The 19,642-nt window shown below is 41.8% G+C and overlaps 3 protein-coding genes across 4 annotated transcripts; 1 reads left to right on the top strand and 2 right to left on the bottom strand.

The window, feature by feature from the left end:
* Positions 1–1,854: 1,854 nt before the first annotated feature.
* On the top strand, positions 1,855–7,496 carry eif2b1 (eukaryotic translation initiation factor 2B, subunit 1 alpha). Its single transcript, XM_034602912.1, has 9 exons — positions 1,855–2,118; positions 2,775–2,876; positions 2,991–3,127; positions 4,010–4,126; positions 4,956–5,068; positions 5,154–5,222; positions 5,307–5,382; positions 6,092–6,217; positions 7,287–7,496. The coding sequence occupies exons 1-9, from the start codon at positions 2,106–2,108 to the stop codon at positions 7,440–7,442; spliced, it is 909 nt and encodes a 302-aa protein (XP_034458803.1). The 5' UTR covers positions 1,855–2,105; the 3' UTR covers positions 7,443–7,496.
* On the bottom strand, positions 7,181–14,915 carry ddx55 (DEAD (Asp-Glu-Ala-Asp) box polypeptide 55). The gene is made up of 14 exons (XM_034602911.1): positions 14,686–14,915; positions 14,540–14,590; positions 14,012–14,098; positions 13,783–13,874; positions 12,903–12,965; positions 11,992–12,141; positions 11,267–11,459; positions 11,095–11,177; positions 10,048–10,179; positions 9,862–9,954; positions 8,914–9,028; positions 8,229–8,397; positions 7,840–8,123; positions 7,181–7,745 (listed from the first exon to the last, which is right to left on the bottom strand). The coding sequence occupies exons 1-14, from the start codon at positions 14,791–14,793 to the stop codon at positions 7,566–7,568; spliced, it is 1,800 nt and encodes a 599-aa protein (XP_034458802.1). The 5' UTR covers positions 14,794–14,915; the 3' UTR covers positions 7,181–7,565.
* Positions 14,916–15,925: 1,010 nt separating this feature from the next.
* On the bottom strand, positions 15,926–19,642 carry tmed2 (transmembrane p24 trafficking protein 2). Of its 2 annotated transcripts, XM_034602593.1 has the most exons (5): positions 19,212–19,554; positions 18,462–18,654; positions 18,242–18,259; positions 17,821–17,928; positions 15,926–17,734 (listed from the first exon to the last, which is right to left on the bottom strand). In XM_034602593.1, the coding sequence occupies exons 1-5, from the start codon at positions 19,389–19,391 to the stop codon at positions 17,610–17,612; spliced, it is 624 nt and encodes a 207-aa protein (XP_034458484.1). In that variant the 5' UTR covers positions 19,392–19,554; the 3' UTR covers positions 15,926–17,609. The 2 variants fall into 2 exon arrangements, with proteins under 2 accessions (XP_034458484.1, XP_034458485.1); XM_034602594.1 differs by lacking the exon at positions 18,242–18,259 and having other exon boundaries at positions 16,271–17,734; positions 19,212–19,642.

Here is a 19,642-nt window from a genome sequence, read left to right as displayed (position 1 = left end):
TTGAACGTTGTAATGTAATTTTGTTCCAAACAAATTATACCATGTACATCAGTGATGATTTTCAACTTGAACAATTCGTTCATCAAGATCTGATGTGTGATTTAAGTGTGAGCTTAAAGGGATAGTTCACCCAGAAATGAAAATTCACTCATTATTTACTCACCACTATGACGATGGAGGGGTGGGTAAAGTGTTGTAGTCCACAAAACACTTTTGGAGTTTCAGGGGTAAACAGTGTTGCAGCCAAATCCAATAAAATTGAAGTAAATTGTGACCCCATCTAAAAATGTAAAAAAACAACAGAAAAAGATGCCTCCATACTGCTCCTGTGTTGCCATCCAAGTGTCTGTAAGCCCCGACATTCATATCCCATTTGAAACGGCATCACTGACACCATGTTTTTGGCCTAAATCTCCTCTGTGATCCACACGCGACCACGCAGAGGACGATATCAGGACTGTGAAATTTGGTGCGGCTTGCCTGAATTTAAGGGGACTGTTGGGTGGAGGTATGTGCTCTACTGAGTGACACTGTAGTTTTAACCTGTATTTATTCTGTACTTGAGCTACTGATATACACAAATTCTCCCCATGGGGATTAATACAGGATTATCATATTTTATGTGTAATCTCAAAGGTACTTTACAGGGGGGGGAAAGGTATAAGAGAGAGAGCCAACAGTTCTCTCATTGAACAAACTGTTGGTGACAGGGAAGAGAAGTAAACTCCCCTCTAACAGGAAGGGGTGGGGGGGGGCGTCTGCTTCAACCAGTTGGGTTCAGAAGAGAGAGAGAGAGAGAGAGAGAGAGAGAGAGAGAGAGAGAGAGAGAGAGAGAGAGAGAGAGAGAGCAGTTGTGTGACTGTTGTAAAGTATAGCACTATCAAACTGGTTAAAATAATACCAGTACACACAGGTATAATGATCTTATCAGTTAGAACACCATCAATGAATAAGTTATAACAATAGTAACAAGGACAAAGAAGTTGATAACATGCAGTAGTGTGATGTGGAAGTGCCCAGTGCATGATGGGAGTTCCCCCAGCACTCTAGATCTACAGCAGCAGAACTGAGGGATGGCTCAGGACTCACCTGAGCCAACACCAACTATGGGCTTTATTAATAAGGAACGTTTTAAGTCTAACCTTAAATGTAGAGATGGTTTCTGCCTCCTGAACCCAAACTGGATCTGGTTCTACAGGAGAGGAGCCTGGTAGCTGGAAGATTTGCCTCTCATTCTACTCTCAGAGTAGACCCCTCACCCCCCAGAGAGAGAGGTGGTCTGTTGGGCTGAGCTCTTTAAAAAGACACTATATGATTGACAACAAGATGTAGACAAGTACTATAGTCAGATAGACATTTTAATAATACAAAGTTATCATATAGATGAATGAAAATATAATTACAAAAACAGTAATAGTGTAGTGCCAACTTTTAAAAGCTAGGGGAACTTTGAAGTAAATAAAACTGATTCTGTGAGTCATTTTCAAAGCAAAATCTAAGTATCAAGATTTTCTATTATTCTCTGTTATACATCAATATAAAATTATTAATTATTTTACATCAGACAGTTGGTTAGACACCATTTGAAGAACTATAGAAGGATAAATGCATGGGCTCAGTACCTTGTCCTACTCATGTCCTACGCACTTGTCCTACGCACAATGCACAAGTGGAATACAAAAAAAACAATATTGTTATCAATAACAATGTTATCTGAACTACAACCACACTTTGTTTTCAGTCTACATCTTACCATCATTTCCACCAAATCCCTCAAATCCCTCAAACGTAAAATCGAGCACAACTTTTCCAGCAGCACGCGAAGGCACCACCACCGTCCTACGTCATCTCCTCGCGACACGCAGCGCCGCCACAGAAGCTAATGGTGCTCAGCTCCTCACAAACTGCCCACAGCTGAAGTGTCATGGCCTAACTCAGCTGGTTTTCACCTGGTAACTGGGACTGAAACTGTTTGTGGTAAAGTCGCGTGTGGACGGGAGGTGATATAAAAACCTGTTGACTGACTGAAACTAGCGAAAAAACCTCCAACGCTTGATTCGCCGTGGTTTGTTTCAACCCTGAGAACTGCACCTGTCAGACTGACGATGGATGAAGGAGGTGAGTTAGTTCAGTCTCCTCCTCAGGGAGCAGATAAGAACCAGGTGATAAGTAGTGATGGGGACAGTGGAACTACTTGTCAGCACGAGAGGGGCCCTTCCACAGAGTGAGGTACAGTTTACACGTGTTTGAAACAACACCAGGGCCTCTCAGGGGCCACTGCAGTCATTAGTTCAAAATAAGTCAAATCAGCAGCGAGGAAGAAAACAGTCAGGGTGAGATGAGCTGTTCTCTTGATAGTTACCTGTTATTATAATAGTTGAAAATGTCTGAAGTTATAGAAACAACACAACACAGAGTTTTTCAGCTCGCTGGTGTGAATACATCCTCAGACATGTTGTTATTGAACTCTGATGTCTGTGTTGAAGCTGTTTGAGAGTGATCACAGCTTTATTATCAAGTGTTTTTAGTTAAAACACAAAATCTAATAAATCAGGATTTATTATTTGATTATGGAATACAGTATTCTCTAGTGTAGGACCAAGAGCTGGGGTTTAGATGTGTTGGTGTTGTATACTCAAAGATGATGTAGCTGTTCAATGCGTTGACTAATATGCTGATGTAGTTTTGTATAGAGCCGTACACAGGTGGGACAATGGATGCTCAGATTTCGGTGCTGCCTCACTGACTCTCACTCTCACTGTGCCCCGGGTCAGAGCTGGTGGAGTATTTCAGGACTCAGATGAGGGAGGACCCGGACATGGCCTCAGCTGTGGCCGCTATCCGCACTCTGCTGGAATTCCTTAAGCGGGACAAAGGTACGTTCACTCCCAGCTCCTGTATTCTTACACATGTAACTTCCTGTAAGTGTTAAATGGAACAGCTGCATACTGTTCTCAGCCTCATTCGACAAGCTCTCTCTGCCCGTCTAGGTGAAACCATCCTGGGCCTGAGGGAGAGCCTGACGTGGGCCACAGACTGCCTGACGCGAGTGGACTCCTCTGTGGGCGTGTCCTCAGGAGGGGAGCTCTTCCTGCGCTTCATAAGCCTCACATCCCTGGAGCACCAGGTGAGTTACCTGCCCGGGACACAACCGTGCTCCAGCACTCCATATTTTACACTGGGACCAAGACCGAAGAGGCAATGGCTAAAGGAGAGGTTCATAAAACAGTACCCACATCAGGTCATCATTGTTTTAGATTAGTTGTCTTAAAATGAGTTTTAAGGCATAAAACAACATTTTAAAAACAAGCAACAAATATCTGCTGCTCCTTTTATGTTATAAAAAGAAAAAAAATTGAAAGAGAAGTTGGTGAGTTTCACTGGTTCAGGATCTTAGACTGTACCACTGTCTTCAGGACACATTTTATGATGTGTTAAATTAGAAACGTAAACATTAACATATTTAAAATCAGATTAGATAGAGGAGGAAGTTGTTCTTCTACTGCCACTACTACTTCTATTATTGCTTCCAAATGTGACGTTGTCAACAACTCGCATTCAGATGTGTTGGATGTGTCCATGTCGGAAGCGAAACATTGGAAAAATGTACCCTGGTCAAAAAACTGTGGATTTGTGGGGGTTTTAATGGTCCGAACTTGTACAGTTTGGTTGGTGGCTTGTCCATAATTCTTTAAGTGAGTAAGGTTAGAAAAATGCTATTTCTTAAACTCAAAACTTTTCATTGATAGCTTATGAAGGAGTATGTTTGGGGACCTATGTTTGCGAGATTGCACTGCTGCTTTCCACGTATTAGTTCTGCTCCTCCCAGGCCTTATCCTGTTGGATCCTGTCAAAGTAGTTTCTAGGGCGAAAAAAAAAGGCAAGCAATAAACCATAACTAAATTAATAAGATAGTTAATTTGCATCTTTACATTATTTAGTTATTTTTGGGGGTCAGTTTTAGTTATTATTTCAAGGCAAAGCTAACTTTCGTCTCTCTGTCTGTCAGGATCTGTCTCGTTGTAAGAAGGTGATGGAAGAGAGGGGAGAACTGTTTCTAGAGAAGATCTCAATGTCCAGGAACAAGGTTGCAAAGCTCTGTCACACCTTCATCAAAGACGGTGCTGTAAGTACAGTATTAATTATTAATATTATAACTGTTGATGAACAAGCTGTTATTGTTGGACAGTTTGCTGTCTAACGAAAAAGTAAAACATTTGTAATGCTGTATTGTATGGATTATATTTTCATTATGTGTTTGGGTCAGAGGAACTTCAGATAAAAAACAAAAAAAATCATAAGACCTGATAAAACAGTGACTAATACAAACAGATAACTAAAGGGGATAGAATCTAGATAAACAATGGGATTATTAGAAGAAAAGAAACTTTCCCGTAAATATACATTTTGAGGAGTGATTTAAAAGAAGAGTTCCTCAGTTTCCTCAGGTTCCACAGCTGCAGGGTTCTGATGGGAAATGTCCAGTTTCTATTGTAGCAGGACTGGGAACACTTAGCAGGGTTCGACCTGAGGAGCACTGACAGTGGCTGGGCTTGTAGGGGGCAAATAAACCTGTAATTCAGATTAGAGCAACACCTTGTAGAGCTTTCAGAGTTATTGATGAAGATTTTTAGTAAATTCTATAGCTCAGGGTTAGCCAGTGTAAAAAGGAGGGAAGTGATATGGATACAAGTTGTGCTCACAGAGTTAATATCTGCTTAGTAAAGACATGACCAGCTGATGCTTTGAAGACACTAAATTGTGTTTATAGCTTTTAAGAGTTTGTTAATTTCTCAAGTATTCTGATTGAAACATAGACCACATTGTAAGTTGGCCAATGATTGTAGGATTTAAGACGACCCAGTTTGGATGTAAGCAGACAGAACACACACACTATTCAGGCAATGTGCTAATATTCCCCCCCCCCCTTTGTCTTTCAAATGTTTCTCTCCCAGAAAATCCTGACTCACTCCTACTCCAGAGTCGTCCTCAGGGTGCTGGAAAAAGCTGCAGCTGAGAAGAAACGTTTCTCTGTCTATGTGACTGAATCGCAGCCTGACTCAGCTGGGTGAGTGAATACTGTCAGTAAACTGTGTCCCAGTTTTATCCTGACGGGACAAACGCTCATTGAATCCGGTTTTTTTTCTATTCAGGCGACAGATGGCCGAAGCCCTGAGAAAACTTAATGTTCCAGTAACCGTGGTCCTGGATGCAGCCGTCGGGTAAATAGATTTAATATCAGTGTCATACATTGTCAAGATGAACTCAGTTGCATTAATTTAGTATGTTTCTGTCATTTTTCACAGGTATGTCCTGGAGAAGGTGGATCTAGTTATTGTTGGTGCAGAGGGAGTTGTTGAGAGCGGCGGAATCATCAACAAGGTGTGTTTCAGGAAATAGTCAGGGGTCTGTATCACAAAGTGAGTCCATCTTAGGGCGCTTTCACACCTGAAAGTCTGAACCAAGGTGCATGTCTTTATTACATTATAAACATTTGATCCGGTTAGTTTTGGTTTCATAATTAAATCAGGAAATGTATCGATCCTGTCCTCACCACCTAGCGTCTAGCTATACTTGACATTGGTTTGTAGATGGGTGTGTGTCTGACATCAGCATGTTGTTAATTCAGCGGGTCATAGTTTTTCCGTTTGAATGGAGAAAATGATTTCGTTGCCAGGGTAATATCATTTTTTGATTACTACCAGCATCATCAACTTCAGGCCCAGCAGTCAACACTAGCTTGAACGTGCCATTTGACCGTCCTCATCAATCGGACATTATATCGTTGGAGCTGAAGACTGCAGAAATCCTGCGAGTCCGCTTTAGTTTAATTCTGTCTCGTGTTCAATTGTTTGAAAAGTCTGAACTTTCCAAAAAAGTGTTTTCACTGCGAACAAATCCGAACACTTGTGATACCTTGGTGAGCTTCTCCAGATAATGGTGCGCTAACTGTTTAGGAAGACAGCAAACAATGAGTAAAGCGCAAAGATGTCTGGCTCACCTACTGATCTCACTCTGTGATACATGTCACATATGTCAGGTACATGTGGTGACAAACACAGACCTAAACTCCTCACCTTTGTTTCTGCAGATCGGCACTTATCAGACGGCGATGTGCTCCAAAGCTCACAACAAGCCCTTCTACGTTGTGGCAGAGAGTTTCAAGTTTGTCCGGCTCTATCCGCTCAACCAACAGGATGTGCCGGATAAATTTAAGGTATAATTTCATGTATTATGACACAATAGCCGTTTTCATGTCCTGCAGAGGATCTTCTGGACTTTCTCCGCAGTTTGCCTTTCTTTGCTCAGACGTGCTCACAACAGCAACAAATAATTCGCAGGATTCAGGTGAGAGGTGGTGCAGCGAGCAGAGACATGATGTCATTATCATGTATTAATTCCACTGCGGAGATCCTGTGATTTTGTTTGCAGCACTTTCTGTGGACTTTATATTAGGGGGCCAGGTGGAGAAAGTCCCTGGAGGCTCTCACTGGGACATTTGCGTTCACACATACCCCTCCTCTGGAGAAAATGCGGACCATCTCCTGAGTTCAGTGCTCGCCTGAAAGCAGCTATACTTTGTGCTGTTGTGTATGCAGGAAGTTAAGCCACGCCCTAAGTTTTGGCTGAAGTGCCTCTACTCTGAAATTTCAAAAAAAATGTCTTGACAACTGAGTTCTGGGAGCTGGGATTTAGACATGCCTACCCACTCCTTCATGCAGTGTCAGGGTCGCAGTGCTGTGACTCTGAGTCCATCTTTGTCTACTGTTCATCATGGGGCTTTGAACTGGGAAAGTAAGTCATCAGGCGAGGAACTGTAAAAGCTTCTCTGCACCTCTCAAAATGTGTCCCTGGAGAGGCACCAAATCACAGGAAAGGAATTCATTTCTTTAGTAATTCATCTCCATTCATTTCTAGATGATTTTGCAGGAACAACTCAATCACTGTACTCAATTAATGCAACCCAGCTTGCTCCACTATTCAATTTGACTCCTCTCCCAGTAGAGAAGAACAATGAAAAATAACCAGCGCTTCCCACAAAAGCCACCTGTTGGACAAATATCTGACTAATCATTGAAGGTAGTTTATTCAGGCTCATTGTGGCCTTTAATTCTAATTGTTGTTATTGTTCATGAAATAAAAGTGAGAGTGCTTCAACATTAAAAAAGAGACTCACTGCTGCAGGGGTTAGATTTTTGTATTTCCACTTTACAGCAAAATGTCCTTTGTCCAAACCTTTACATACAACTGTTGGATCTTAACACATCTTCTCCGTTCCTCCACAGTACAAAGCAGAAACCCTGAAGACAGTGCAGAACCTGTCAGAGGAGCATCCGATCATCGATTACACACCTCCCTCCCTCATCACCCTCCTCTTCACTGACCTGGGCGTCCTCACCCCGTCTGCTGTCAGCGACGAACTCATCAAACTTTATTTATGACCGTGACTCAAAAGTCTCAAATAAAACCCTTTTATCAAAGGGAAAACAAATGTCCGAGGTGTTGCTCTGGATTTATTTAAAACTTTGTTTCTGACATTGGCCATTTTGACTTCAAGAGTTTTGTCAAACAGCCTCCACCACTGAGTCGTCGAGTGGTACTCCCTCGGTTTTGTGTTTGGACTTTGGTAAGGTTGTTATCTGTTTCTCAAAGTCCTCCTCGCTGATTTGCCCTTTCTTCAGTTTCTTGAGGAGGCGAGTGTCGTTTAAAAGCTCTTTCATATCTTCATCGTCAATGTCACAGTCCTGCAGACACAGAAAATACAAAAGGAGGGACATAAATACATCTAGTCCAGTGACGCTTTTATCAATTCATTTAATGGCCACTGAATGGAAATACCTCTTTGCGCTTCCTTTTGGCTGTCCACTTTTTCTTGCGATCCTTCTTGTTCTTTTGTTTGGACCAGGACGTAGTCTTGACGAAAATCTTTCTGGGAATAGGATTCTCAGCTCTGTCTTTCAGCATCTTCTGTCTCTCCTTCTCCCTGTTCTTGTCCTTGTAGCGGATGGTTTCTGTGTCCACTGTCGTGGCTTCGAAATCAGGGAACGTTTTTCCTCTTAGTTCAGGCATCTTCGGCAGGCGAAGGAGGGCAAAGCCACGAGCTAAGGAAGCAAAGTCCAAATCTAGACAAAGAAAGGAAATACAATTTTTTTTTTTTTTTTTTTAAATATTTGGACTTGATACACACCAACAAATTGAATCCTAAGATGTCAAGCTGCTTATTTCACCTTTGATTCTAAAGATGAGACTACACTCGTGTTTGGCGTAGGCCTGGATGAACGAGACGAAGGCCCTCATGCTTCTGTCAAACATGGCGCGGTCTGCCAGGGACATGGCCCTGACTTTGGGCAGCACATCCACAACATCACGTACAGGGGGCATTATCTCGAGCGGGCACTGAGGAAAATGACAGAAGAGCTTTTATTTGTGAGGCCTGGACTGTGAAGATGCAAGATAACAAGTCTTTTCTCAACTGATTCATATTCAATAGTAGCTCATAAGGAATGATGCCAATATTCCAGTGTCATATTAAAAGCTGTTTCATTCTGCATATATATGTGTGTCCAGTAAAAACACACAGCTATGGAGGGAACTGTCGTGGATATTGATTTTCGTTTTTACAGCAGCCAATAGAACTGAGTGTGTCGCACAGCGGCAGCAGAGTTAATCAGTAACTAGCAGCTCAGCACGGAAAGTCCTGATGACATAAATATTTCCCCCATTACATGTGTAAGAAAGGCTCTATGTAGAAAAGAAAATCCAGAGTAACCCGGCAACAGTCACATCAAAGTATTTCCTACCAGGTTTAAAACAACTTCAGAACAAGCAGAGCAGGTACAAGCAGTGATAAGTTCTATGGCTTTCAGAACTCTGTAAATATTGTATGAATAAAAAAAAAAGAGAAGAACTCACTTTCTGGTTGATGGACAAGAAGGTAACATACGTTTCCTCCATCGGCAGCAAAAAGACCAGAGCGTTGCCCTGGTTACCAATACGTGCTGTGCGCCCACATCGATGGACAAAGGCCCTGAGACACAGACAGAATAAATGTAGAAGAAAATAAAGCCTGAATGATGAATCTTTTTAAATAAAATAATTGATGTCAAACTACATAATGTAATTTGTTAATTATACTGGAAAACCTACTGGAAACTTAAACTGGCATCTGAAGACGATTTTCTATATCCTCACAGTAACTTTCAAAATGTGACACTATGTAATCTCAACATCTGAGGTTATTTTTCTTAATTGTTCTGATATTTATTGCTTTCCAAAGTCAGTTATTTCAAGTAAATTGTGTTTGATTAAAGATCATTAAAATTAACTACCGAACTCAGTCATAGTCCACTAGTTAATCAATGTACTGATCTGCAACTGGCATTAAGCAGCATGTTCACATCCAAGTAACTGGTGAGTTAAATAAGGCTGGTGATGTAATAGCTATGGCAACCTGTTCACTGCAGTTTTTTTAATGTCACTCAAAAAGTAGGACAACTAATGGGGACTATTTTCAGCAGCGGATGAATCCACATTTGATGCTCATGAGTATTTGAGGCGGCAGGGCGATGTGTGTGGAACGGAAAAAAGAAAAAGTGCTGTGTTTCTTCCTGGTGATGAGGGAACATGTGACCCAGTGAAACAGTGTGGCTCTGTAGCACAGAGGAACAATATGCATCAGGCTTTAGAGAAACACTAGAGATATTCATCAGGGTTTAGGTCTTTTAGTGAGACGGATTATAAACACTGTATATTGTAAGTTTATTTACAAACCCACAAAACCTTGTAGTCAATATGATGATGCTAATTGGGCTTTTCAGATCCAGCGATGCAGGTTTCAGAGACTTTACTTTGCTCACTCACCTGGCACTGCTGGGAGGATCATACTGCAGCACCCAGCTAACATCGGGGATATCGATGCCTCTGGCCATGACGTCTGTGCACACCAAGATCCCACTGCAGCGTAACACACGGACAAAAGCGATACTTGGAAGTCAAATCACAGACAACCAGCGTCACTGCACCGATCACACGCAGAGTCATTCTCACCTCTTCAGGGCCCGAAAGTCTCCAAAGATCTTGTTGCGTTTGCTCTTCATCTTGCCGTGGATGCAGCAGATGATGACCTTCTTGATCAGCGTCTCCAGAAGTCGGCCATAGTACTCCACACCCGCACACGTGCTGATGACCAGAGAGACAAGTCGTGTGAGTTGGTGACTAAAGAACCTGAACCACACCTTTTTAAACCTCAGGGCTAAAGTGATGCTGTTGGTCCAGACACTAAAGATGGAGGTTTCAGTTTGAGGGGGAACGAATCACGAATCCTGATTAATTTCCTGAACAGTCGACGATCTGTCCACAGAGGACGGGAGTCAACCGTCGGAAGTTTGAGCTGCTCCATCAGATTTCTGCCCTGGCTGCTGTTGAATGATCCATTAACTCTGGTGAGCTTATTTTGATTTTGCAGGAGTAATATTTTATAGAGCTGTAACAATTAACTGATTCATTGATCAACAGAAAATGAATTGTTTTAACTACTGACTCTACTGTCATTTTTTTTTTCCTTTCTAGAATAATGCCAAACACTTTTTTTAAGGCTTTTTGATTGTGCCAATTCACTTCTCATCTCTGTCTTATTCATATCATAACATGCAAAGACATCACCTTGGGGTTAAAGAAATTGGGACATTTTACAAACAGATTGATTGAGAAAATAATCTGCAGATGAATCAATTAAGAAATAAATTATTGGTTGCAGCCGTGGTATCAGTTATTCTAGTAGAGACTGAGCTGTGGTAATAATCAAATTTAACCTTACTGCAGAACAGACCATATTGTAAGTTACAGATTTCTTTTATTTTTAGTCTAAGTCCCTGTTTATAGAAGTGTTGCACAAAGTAACGTTCAATTTCTCTTTCTGTCCACAATTTTGACAGCATTGTTTTGTTTAAAGTAACCTAGTTGAATTGTTACTAGAATAAAAAAGTGGGGATTCTGTGTGAGAACAGAAGTTGAATGTTTTGGATGTGCAGACTGGCTGAATAAAACTTTCACTTAACACAGGATTAAATCAAATGTTGGTCCAGTTCAACGTACTTGAAGAAGACCAGATTCTTCTCGTGCTTGTGTTGTCTCAGAAAAGCCACCAGGTTGTTGAACTTGTCCTCAGCTCGACATAACTGAAATGAAAACCATGATGTGACTTTTTGTGTTGTTACCATTTTTTGAATTTTGGGCTGGTTGTTTGGGAAGCAGGCCCCACACTCACTGTGTAGTAGTTGGAGAGCTTGGAGGGGGTCTTCTGGGCAGGGGCGGCAGCAGCCACGCCTTTCTCTTTGACGGTGATGCGGACAGGGTTCCTGAGGCCGGCCCTCACCAGCTTCTCCAGCTCCTGAGTCTGAGTGGCTGAAAACAGGCCTGTGCGCCTCTGTTTAGGCAGGTAGCCCAAGATGGTGTTCAGACTGGAAGCACAGACAGACTGTTAGTGGCAAGAAGACGTCAAATAGCTGAAGAAAATTAAAAACACAGCACTGTGGGAAGGTTTTAGGGACTTTAGAGATTTGGACGAAGGCGTCTGTCTGGTACCAAATTCATTCTGGAACAAAATGTGCCCAAACACAGAATTTGAATGCCCGACGCCTCTACACAGCATTGTAACGCTGTATTTACTCTAATTATTCAGATAAGCGAAACGTTTTTTAGTCCCACAACAGGGAAAAGTGCTGTGTTGCAGCAGCAAAGAGAACAGTGAAAAAATAGGCATCATTAAAAGTAATAATAATTAAAGATGCAATATCAATACAATGATATAACAATATAAATAGAACAGAAATAATATGTACAACGTAAATACAATATATTCACTGTGAACAGAATACAGTGTACATTACACAAGAGCCATTGAATTGCACAGACAGTAAATGCTTGTTAAGATCCTGCACACAGAACTCATTTGTTCCTACACAATGACAAATATTCCCCTTTATCCCGTACCTGGCCGCAAAGCCCATTTCCAGCAGCCTGTCGGCCTCGTCCAGAACCAGCACATCCAGACACCTGACTGAGCTGCCAAAGTCCAGACCATCTTCTTTCCTCCTGAACATATCCTCCAGACGGCCGGGAGTCGCGATCACAATGTTGGCTCTGAAACACAGGGGTTTATCATGTTGGTTTGTGTAACTCTGTCTACACATTATTGTGAACTTAATCACGCGACACTCTGGATGGAGTACAGGATCTGATTTGATCTTGGAGCCTCACTGCAGACATTTGTGTATTAATGAAAAAGATTATTTGGGAAACATCTGCCAGAATTCCTCGTGACAAGAACCATGAACATACTCGTTCCTCTGTGAGGAAGATGATGGCGGGACAACTGTAAGTAAGTGAGTCAGTTAAGTTGAATTAATAAAGCACCTTTCACAGAGTAGGTCACAGCGATTCATAAAATACAGTTGTTAAAATTAAACAATAAAAGAATCAGAAAGGTAACTTGCACAGAAGAAAACCCAACATTTCCTATAGTTTTCTTTCTATTATCTCTCTCTCTCCTTTCCTTAGACAAAGGAAAGCTTGAATAAATGAGTTTTCAGCTTCTTGTTGAGAAGAATTATTGCTTAATGTTGGACCCATCACGTTCATCTCTTGTTTTTATATTGTGTGCGAGGGACATCAAGTAAGCCCTGGTCAGAACAACATGGTGATCTAACGTGGCAACAGGTCAGGGATGAACAGAGGGGCCTGGCCATGTGGGGCTTTGTATGTTATATCAAGAACCTTAAAATGAATTCTGAATATAAAACGGGAAAAATATAGAATGGTACATTTGGACACCATCAGCATATAAACAATAATACAGTTACTGTTAAATGATCTGATGACGTGGCGCCCCATGCATCACATACCCTTGATCCTGGATCTTCTCCACATCATCTATTGGGTTGGATCCACCAATCAATAAAATCTGCCTGGAAAACACAGACATACATGAAACAACTTAAGTAATTAAAAACACAAAAAAGACCAAGTGTGGTTAAACTGATGAGGAAGCTGTAGTTCTGGTGCTTTTAGGATTGAAGTAATGATGCGCGGTCGAGGCAAAGTTAAACACACGTACACAAAAGGTTCCTGCAGCTATCCTTTGTACTGACTTTAATTTATTGACCAAGACCTCGTACATTAGGGTTTGCCTCATTAGGACCAGGCTTTGGTCCCCATAAGGTACACTGGTCTAGTCAGTGTTTATTTGGAAAAGGCCCTGAAGAAGTAACAAAAACAGTACACACACACACACACACACACACTTCAGATGTGTTTTTTGACAAATAAATATATTGCCACATCTCATTCAGTTTAAAGTTCAACAAACAATAAGTAAGGTGTGGAAGAAGCTGGCTTGTGGATCTTGGTCAATAAGGAGCCTTCATGCTCTCTCAGATTTGATTTTAGGGTCTGTCTCTTTGGAGGAGTGATGGTGAATACTGACATACACCCTCAGTAGTAGAAACATCTTTCGTAACAGTTTGTCTCTCGTCTGATTATTCATTCCACAGCTACAACCAACAATCATTGCTACTATAATTTCAACTAATTATTTTTCTGAGTCATTATTTGGTCTATCAACTTTCTGGATATTGTGAAAGTGACATTTTTGCTTGAAGAAAAAAAAAAAAAGGTCAAATAACTGATGATAGTTGCAGATTGATGCACTAATCGATTCGTTCTTTCAGCCCCAGTTCATATCTTCATCCAGTGATCCACCTTCTGCAGTGACTTTCAACTCACGTGAACTGTGGAAACTTCTCAATAAACTGCTGCATCACTTCGCTGATCTGAAGGGCCAGTTCTCGTGTGGGAGTGATCACTAAGGCGCCAACCTGCGGAAAAACACAAATCAAAACTCAGCATCTCCCTGAACGGTCCAGATCAACACTTGCAGCATCCAGGAGAAATGACAACTCAACTGGCAATGTAAAAGTACCAGGGTGAAAATACACGTCTCCCTTATCGTTACCTGCATCTTCTTCAGCTTCTCCTCTCTCTTCAGGAGCAGCTCGATGATCGGGATGACGAAAGCAAGCGTCTTCCCACTTCCAGTCACCTGCGACGACACAAGCAAACATCTTTGACTGTGGCCGAGCTGGAATGTTTTGATACGAGTCTTACAACACATTGTACAATTCATAATGTCCAGATCTGACGTAACATGGTTATATGGGACAGACCCCAGCATAAACAAACAATAACATGATTATCATTTTTATACATCAGTGAAATTGGGATTCAAAAGAATGAGTATATTTGTAATGACGTGAAAACACATAAAGCGTGATAGTTCGTTTGTTGCTTATATTCTGCATTATCGATCTGAATCTGCTAAATATTGAAAGTTTTCTCAAACATGTGGAGGAGTAAGAAGATAGAGTATCTGATATGTTGCAGTAGAAGTAGAAGGTGGCAAGAGATGGAAACAGTGAAGTGAAGTAAAAGTAACTCAGATAAGTACTCGAGTACTTGTTGAAGGTGGAGAACGTGTACTTACCGCCTCCGCAGCCACATCTTTGTTGCCCATGAACAGCGGGATACACGCGGACTAGAAACACACAATAATGATGATGATGATGAGTAAAGATGCTGTGGAGAGGAGCTGGTGGGAGTCACGTGTGAGGGTGGGGGGGCTGGTGTTACCTGTACAGGTGTCATGTGAGTGAACTTCAGCTCCTGCAGAGTTTGTAGAATCCCCTCGTTCAGCTGAACAGGTAACGTGTCCCATGTTCCGTCTGTGGTGTTGTCCATTGTGAAACAAACCAGCGGCGATCACTGGTTTTCACTGTGGAAAGGAAACGTGAGTGTCGCTGCTGCTGGGTCCGAGCTCCACGCTGCTCCGTGTTCCGGGCGCGCCGATGTTTATAGGCCGGGTGGGAACTGAGGCATAGAGGCGAGAATAGTTCCGCGTGTAGTTCAGTTCCGCATACACATGTAACTTTCTTTATGTACCTTTTATGTTGTATTTAGGTAGAAGTAGCAGTACCCCGACTACACGTGAAAGTCCTGCATACGTATATTTATTATATAAAGTACTCGTACTTTACTTGATTGCCTGCTGATTTATTCTTCTGTATTGGAACACATTGTACTTTTTACTCTACATTTATTTACTTATTATTCGTTTATTGTTTTTTTTATATATGTGATGATTCTATTTAAAGTTTTATATTCAGATCAATAATAAAACTACAATACATATATAATTTAGCTTTATTTACCACAAGCCGATAAGTGATTAAAATTAGCTCAACCTTTACCAACTTCAACATTTAAATCAATGCATCACTGATTAAGACTCATTTATATAATAAAGGCTGAAATGTGCCTGGTGAGTACTTGTACCTTTGGTACTTTAAGTATCTTTCCATGTTAATACTTTGGTGCATTGACTTCAGTAAAATTTTGAAATCAGGGCATAACACTACTTCCACAATGCGTTTTTGATACTTCTTCCACCCCTGGCTTTTAAAATATCAAAACCTGATATGTGCTAGCTTTTGTATGTCTATGTGAATTCTGTTTCAGACTTTTAATGTTACTATGTGACCGTTTTGAATTAGGCTTGGATCAATATAAGCTGTACATGTAGGTTGTGTCTATAGTCTTAAAAGGTGCAGGGATACCTAAAAATGTATCAGTTTTTTTTTTTTACCTTTGACCAATCAGCTCCAAAAGTTAATCAACTGGAGATACTCTCCCAAGTAATATTTTCGACAAGTTTCGTGAAAATCTGTCCATGTGTTGTTGAGTTATTGACACACACACACACACAGGGGTAATACAATAATCTGCTTGCAGCCAGAGCAGTGTGCCAAGTAAAAATCACAACTTTTCTCCACCTCCTCCCATTCTCATAAAGAACGAATACGTTTTCACCAAGTTGCTTTCCTTATGGAAAATGTTCCAGCACATACAGTTGGAAATTTATTTTCAACTATACAGATAGAAACTTCTGTATGTTGCTGTACTGTCATTCACACATTGTTACAGTGATCTTGTCTCTAAATGAGTTAACATGTTGGGACTCTTTTCACAGCAGACATTGACTTTTCATAGTAGGTGAAGCTAATAACATAAACAATGGTTCTGTTCCAGTGATTAAAGCACAGAAATTTAGCATAATGTTATCATCCAATTCAGCAGCAAAGCTGAATTGGATGATTCGTGGTCAAACTTTTTACCATAGCAGTTTCCACCTGTTTACAAAGACATTTGAGTAATTGTACAGAATATTGGCTTTATTATGAAACCTGGGGAATTTTCCACAATCATTCTACATTTGCACAGATCCATTAATCAGATTTTGTCGAAATCACAAAAAGGAGAGACTGTGTACAGAGCAGTTTACCTGCCTGAGCTCAAGGATGCTTTTTTTAATACAAAACTGGAGCATATTCAGTAACATGCCTCAGATGTGAAGTGCCTTGGACAGAAGCCTTTTACTTTGTATGAGGAAGGAAAAATCATTTTAAAGGCATCATCAAAACAGTCGCATGTCACTGGATATGCTCCAGAAAAAGAAAAACTAAAACAAAATATCCAAAATTGTATACAATCTCATAATTTAAAATCCCAGACACCAACAAACTAACTAGAGTAGAAGCAACTAAAGCACACAGCAGTCAATTAGGTGACCCCCCCGCCCCACCCAGCCAGCCTCAATCAACACGTAACATGTATTTCTGTATTCCTCTCCACATTGTTTTGGAGTTTCAGCCCAAGTAGTTAAGATGAAATCCAACTTGGTCTCAGCTTTTCCTGCTAAATCGCAGTTTAAAAGTTTTACTCTTTGAATATTACATTGACTTGTGACCTTTCAGGCCTGTTGCCTTTTTCTGAACTATGTAGGGAGTCAAGCCATTCCCCTACAGAAGACGTCCACTGAAGCCCCCTGTGGCACGGATCAAAATGAATCAACAGACAGAGCGAGAAGCTGCACAGTTTCCCTTAAAGACCAGCTGAAATATAAATCCTTCAGGTTATTTAGACATATTCTTTAGGAGTGCAATTTGTTGTTTGAGAGCAGTAACACAATGTACAGTACATTGTCTGACTTGGCTTAGATATTGGAAACAAAGCCCCCAGCCGGTGAACTAATGGAATCGGTTTTCATGTTTGATATATTTAGGGTTTGAAAAGTATCCCAGTTAAATCTAAATAAGGGCACATTCTCCTGTGGCGACTCCACACATGCATGTCCACTTTTGTGCATTTTTCATCAGACTGCCTTCATTTAAATGTATGAGCCTTACACTACTTCATACAGGCCAAACGGTTCTGGCTTGTGATTGGTATTTATGTATAATTAGCAAACAATACTGGAGAAAAAAATAGTCAGTTAAACAAACAAAACAAAAAAAACCCTAATGAACCTTTTGGCCATTCACTCCAAACAATATTACATTTTTACAGAAGGAAGCAAATAGGTAACAGGACAACAAAAACATCTGAGATCCAATCATTTGTGGGCTTTACTCAAACTGCCAGTCTCATTTCCAGAGTGTAAATAACTGTCTTTGTGTTGGAGAAAACAGTGGAGGACACAGAGAGATCACTTCATCGCACTACACCACCCGCCGCACTTCGAAAAATCTCTTCAGATAGTAAATCTGTCCGAGCGTCATCGCCACCAGAACCAGAGCCTCGAAGAACGACCACAGCACCACTCTGCTGTTTGTGTTGTCGTTGACTAGAGGGAGACGAAAGGAATGTTTAGGATTTTACACACTTAAATCAACACATTACACTTTCTGTACATGTTCCCTGGACACTTACTTGCTCTGTGTATCCTCTCGCGGACCTCCATGTACTCCTGCTCATGCTTTACAGCTGTCATAGCAACCGCCAGCTCGTTGATCATCTCCTCCAGTTTGTTTTGGTGGGCTGAACCAGGAAAAAGTTAATGCATCAGTAATAGGCCACGCAAACATTTGTGTGCACAAAAAACATGCACAGAGTATGCAATACATGCGTCATAGCTTGGGGACATGTGAAAGGTGATGCTGTCTCATCAGACACTTACAGATCATATAATTTCCTCATTGTGCAAATAGTCAAACCATTCACAAGCATCACAGCAGCTTGATTACATGTCGTAGTACTGCACAATATTAGTTTAGGCTATGGAAACAACACTGGTTAGAGAAAACTCTGCAGTGCATCGCAAACTCAAGTCATAGCCTGCCCTGTGCCCTACCATCCCAGCTGTCACCACCTATAAAGTGGGGGGAAAGGGGCCCAAAATAAAGTCACAAGGGAGAAAATCTGTTGTTGAACAAGATAAACACAAGCAGAACACACAGAGAAACATTTTGCTGGAGCCATGTAGTGAAAGGCCGTGGGACACGCGCTCTGCAATTTCGTAAGCTCTTCTGCACAGACATATTCAGTGACGACCACGTAGATCCTCCACGTACCTTCTGTCTCCATGTCTTGGCCTTTCGGTGCCTCTCCGATATCAATGGTGAACATGACAATCTTGGGTGTCATGGTTGACATCTTGTTGCTGAAGCAGAACTTGTAGGTCCCGTCCATGTGTGCTGCCACAGAGTACTTGCCACTGGACTCTCTGTCGCCTTTGTAAATCTGCTTCCCATCAGGCCCTGTTATCTGGAGAGGGGGGTGGGGGGGCAGGTGTGAAAACTCAGTGCTGCATTAGGGCAGATCATTAACTTCATGACAGGACTGTTGACAACATATGGCAGCGAAATGTGCAGCGTTCAAGTACACTGCAGAGCGCAGGGAGGTTTCCAGAGACAACAGATGGAAAGAGGAGGAGGAATATCTCACCTCATAGTGTATTATTAGGTCAAGCACCTTTGATGGCTATGTGATTTTGCTAGCAGGAATTAGCCGGTGACATGCTAACACTGCACTTCCTGTATCGCTGTGAATAATATAGTGGTCAGTGCCACACGCTCCATAACAGAAAGCTGATACCAAAATATCTATTAAGTTATTTATCCACAGATTAAAACGCTACCCGTGAGTTAAAAGCCATAAACATGGGCAAGCACAGGGGCTACTTCCACTAGACGTAACGCAGGCAAGCTAAGAGCTAACGTTAGCACAGGCCTTGGGATTCACCGAATGAGTTGTGTTTACACATTAAGATGCATTTCACCAGGTTAGGGCGCTTGGTTCATGATCCCAGCGACATGTCTCACCTCCACATCAATGTCCAGGAAGCCTCCTTCGGCGACCTCAAACATGAGGCCCATCTTGGTGCCGGAGTTGACCCGCTCGTGGAAGCACTCGTCGGCATGGGCGTCTATGCTAACGAAGTAGCCGGACGCGGTGGCGGACAGGACGGCCAGCAAAACAACGAGCTCCGACAGGGTAAACATGTTCCAAGCGCTTAGGGGGTGAGTCCGGCGGTATCGAACCTATCCTCGCCACAGTATCTCCTGCAGGGAGTGCAGGAAGTCGGGTTGTACGAGTGAGTACGAGCCGCTTCGGCTGCGCTGCACCGCTCTGTGAGTGCCACGTACGGGTTTAAACGGCGGCCGGCGAGGGACAAACTTCAGAGTCGCAGAGCCTGTCAATCAACCTCAATCCACACATCATGATGCTGCTGCTGCACTGAATGGATGAGCAG

Source organism: Hippoglossus hippoglossus, chromosome 12 (assembly GCF_009819705.1).
Source record: "Hippoglossus hippoglossus isolate fHipHip1 chromosome 12, fHipHip1.pri, whole genome shotgun sequence".
NCBI lineage: Eukaryota > Metazoa > Chordata > Actinopteri > Pleuronectiformes > Pleuronectidae > Hippoglossus > Hippoglossus hippoglossus.
This window is presented reverse-complemented; position numbering and strand designations above follow the sequence as displayed.

What these genes read in the sequence shown, in the direction of transcription:
- eif2b1 (XM_034602912.1), top strand. An exon ending in ATTCCTTAAGCGGGACAAAG is followed by an intron (nt 2,877 to 2,990) that starts GTACGTTCACTC and finishes CTGCCCGTCTAG; the next exon opens with GTGAAACCATCCTGGGCCTG. An exon ending in TCGCAGCCTGACTCAGCTGG is followed by an intron (nt 5,069 to 5,153) that starts GTGAGTGAATAC and finishes TTTTCTATTCAG; the next exon opens with GCGACAGATGGCCGAAGCCC.
- ddx55 (XM_034602911.1), bottom strand. Translation starts at nt 14,793, where the DNA reads ATGGACAACACCACAGACGGAACATGGGACACGTTACCTGTTCAGCTG. An exon ending in GAGAAGTTTCCACAGTTCAC is followed by an intron (nt 12,966 to 13,782) that starts GTGAGTTGAAAG and finishes TGTGTTTTCCAG; the next exon opens with GCAGATTTTATTGATTGGTG. An exon ending in GACTTTCGGGCCCTGAAGAG is followed by an intron (nt 9,955 to 10,047) that starts GTGAGAATGACT and finishes GTTACGCTGCAG; the next exon opens with TGGGATCTTGGTGTGCACAG.
- tmed2 (XM_034602593.1), bottom strand. Translation starts at nt 19,391, where the DNA reads ATGTTTACCCTGTCGGAGCTCGTTGTTTTGCTGGCCGTCCTGTCCGCC. An exon ending in TCCTGGACATTGATGTGGAG is followed by an intron (nt 18,655 to 19,211) that starts GTGAGACATGTC and finishes CCCCCTCTCCAG; the next exon opens with ATAACAGGGCCTGATGGGAA. An exon ending in CGAGAGGATACACAGAGCAA is followed by an intron (nt 17,735 to 17,820) that starts GTAAGTGTCCAG and finishes GTCTCCCTCTAG; the next exon opens with TCAACGACAACACAAACAGC.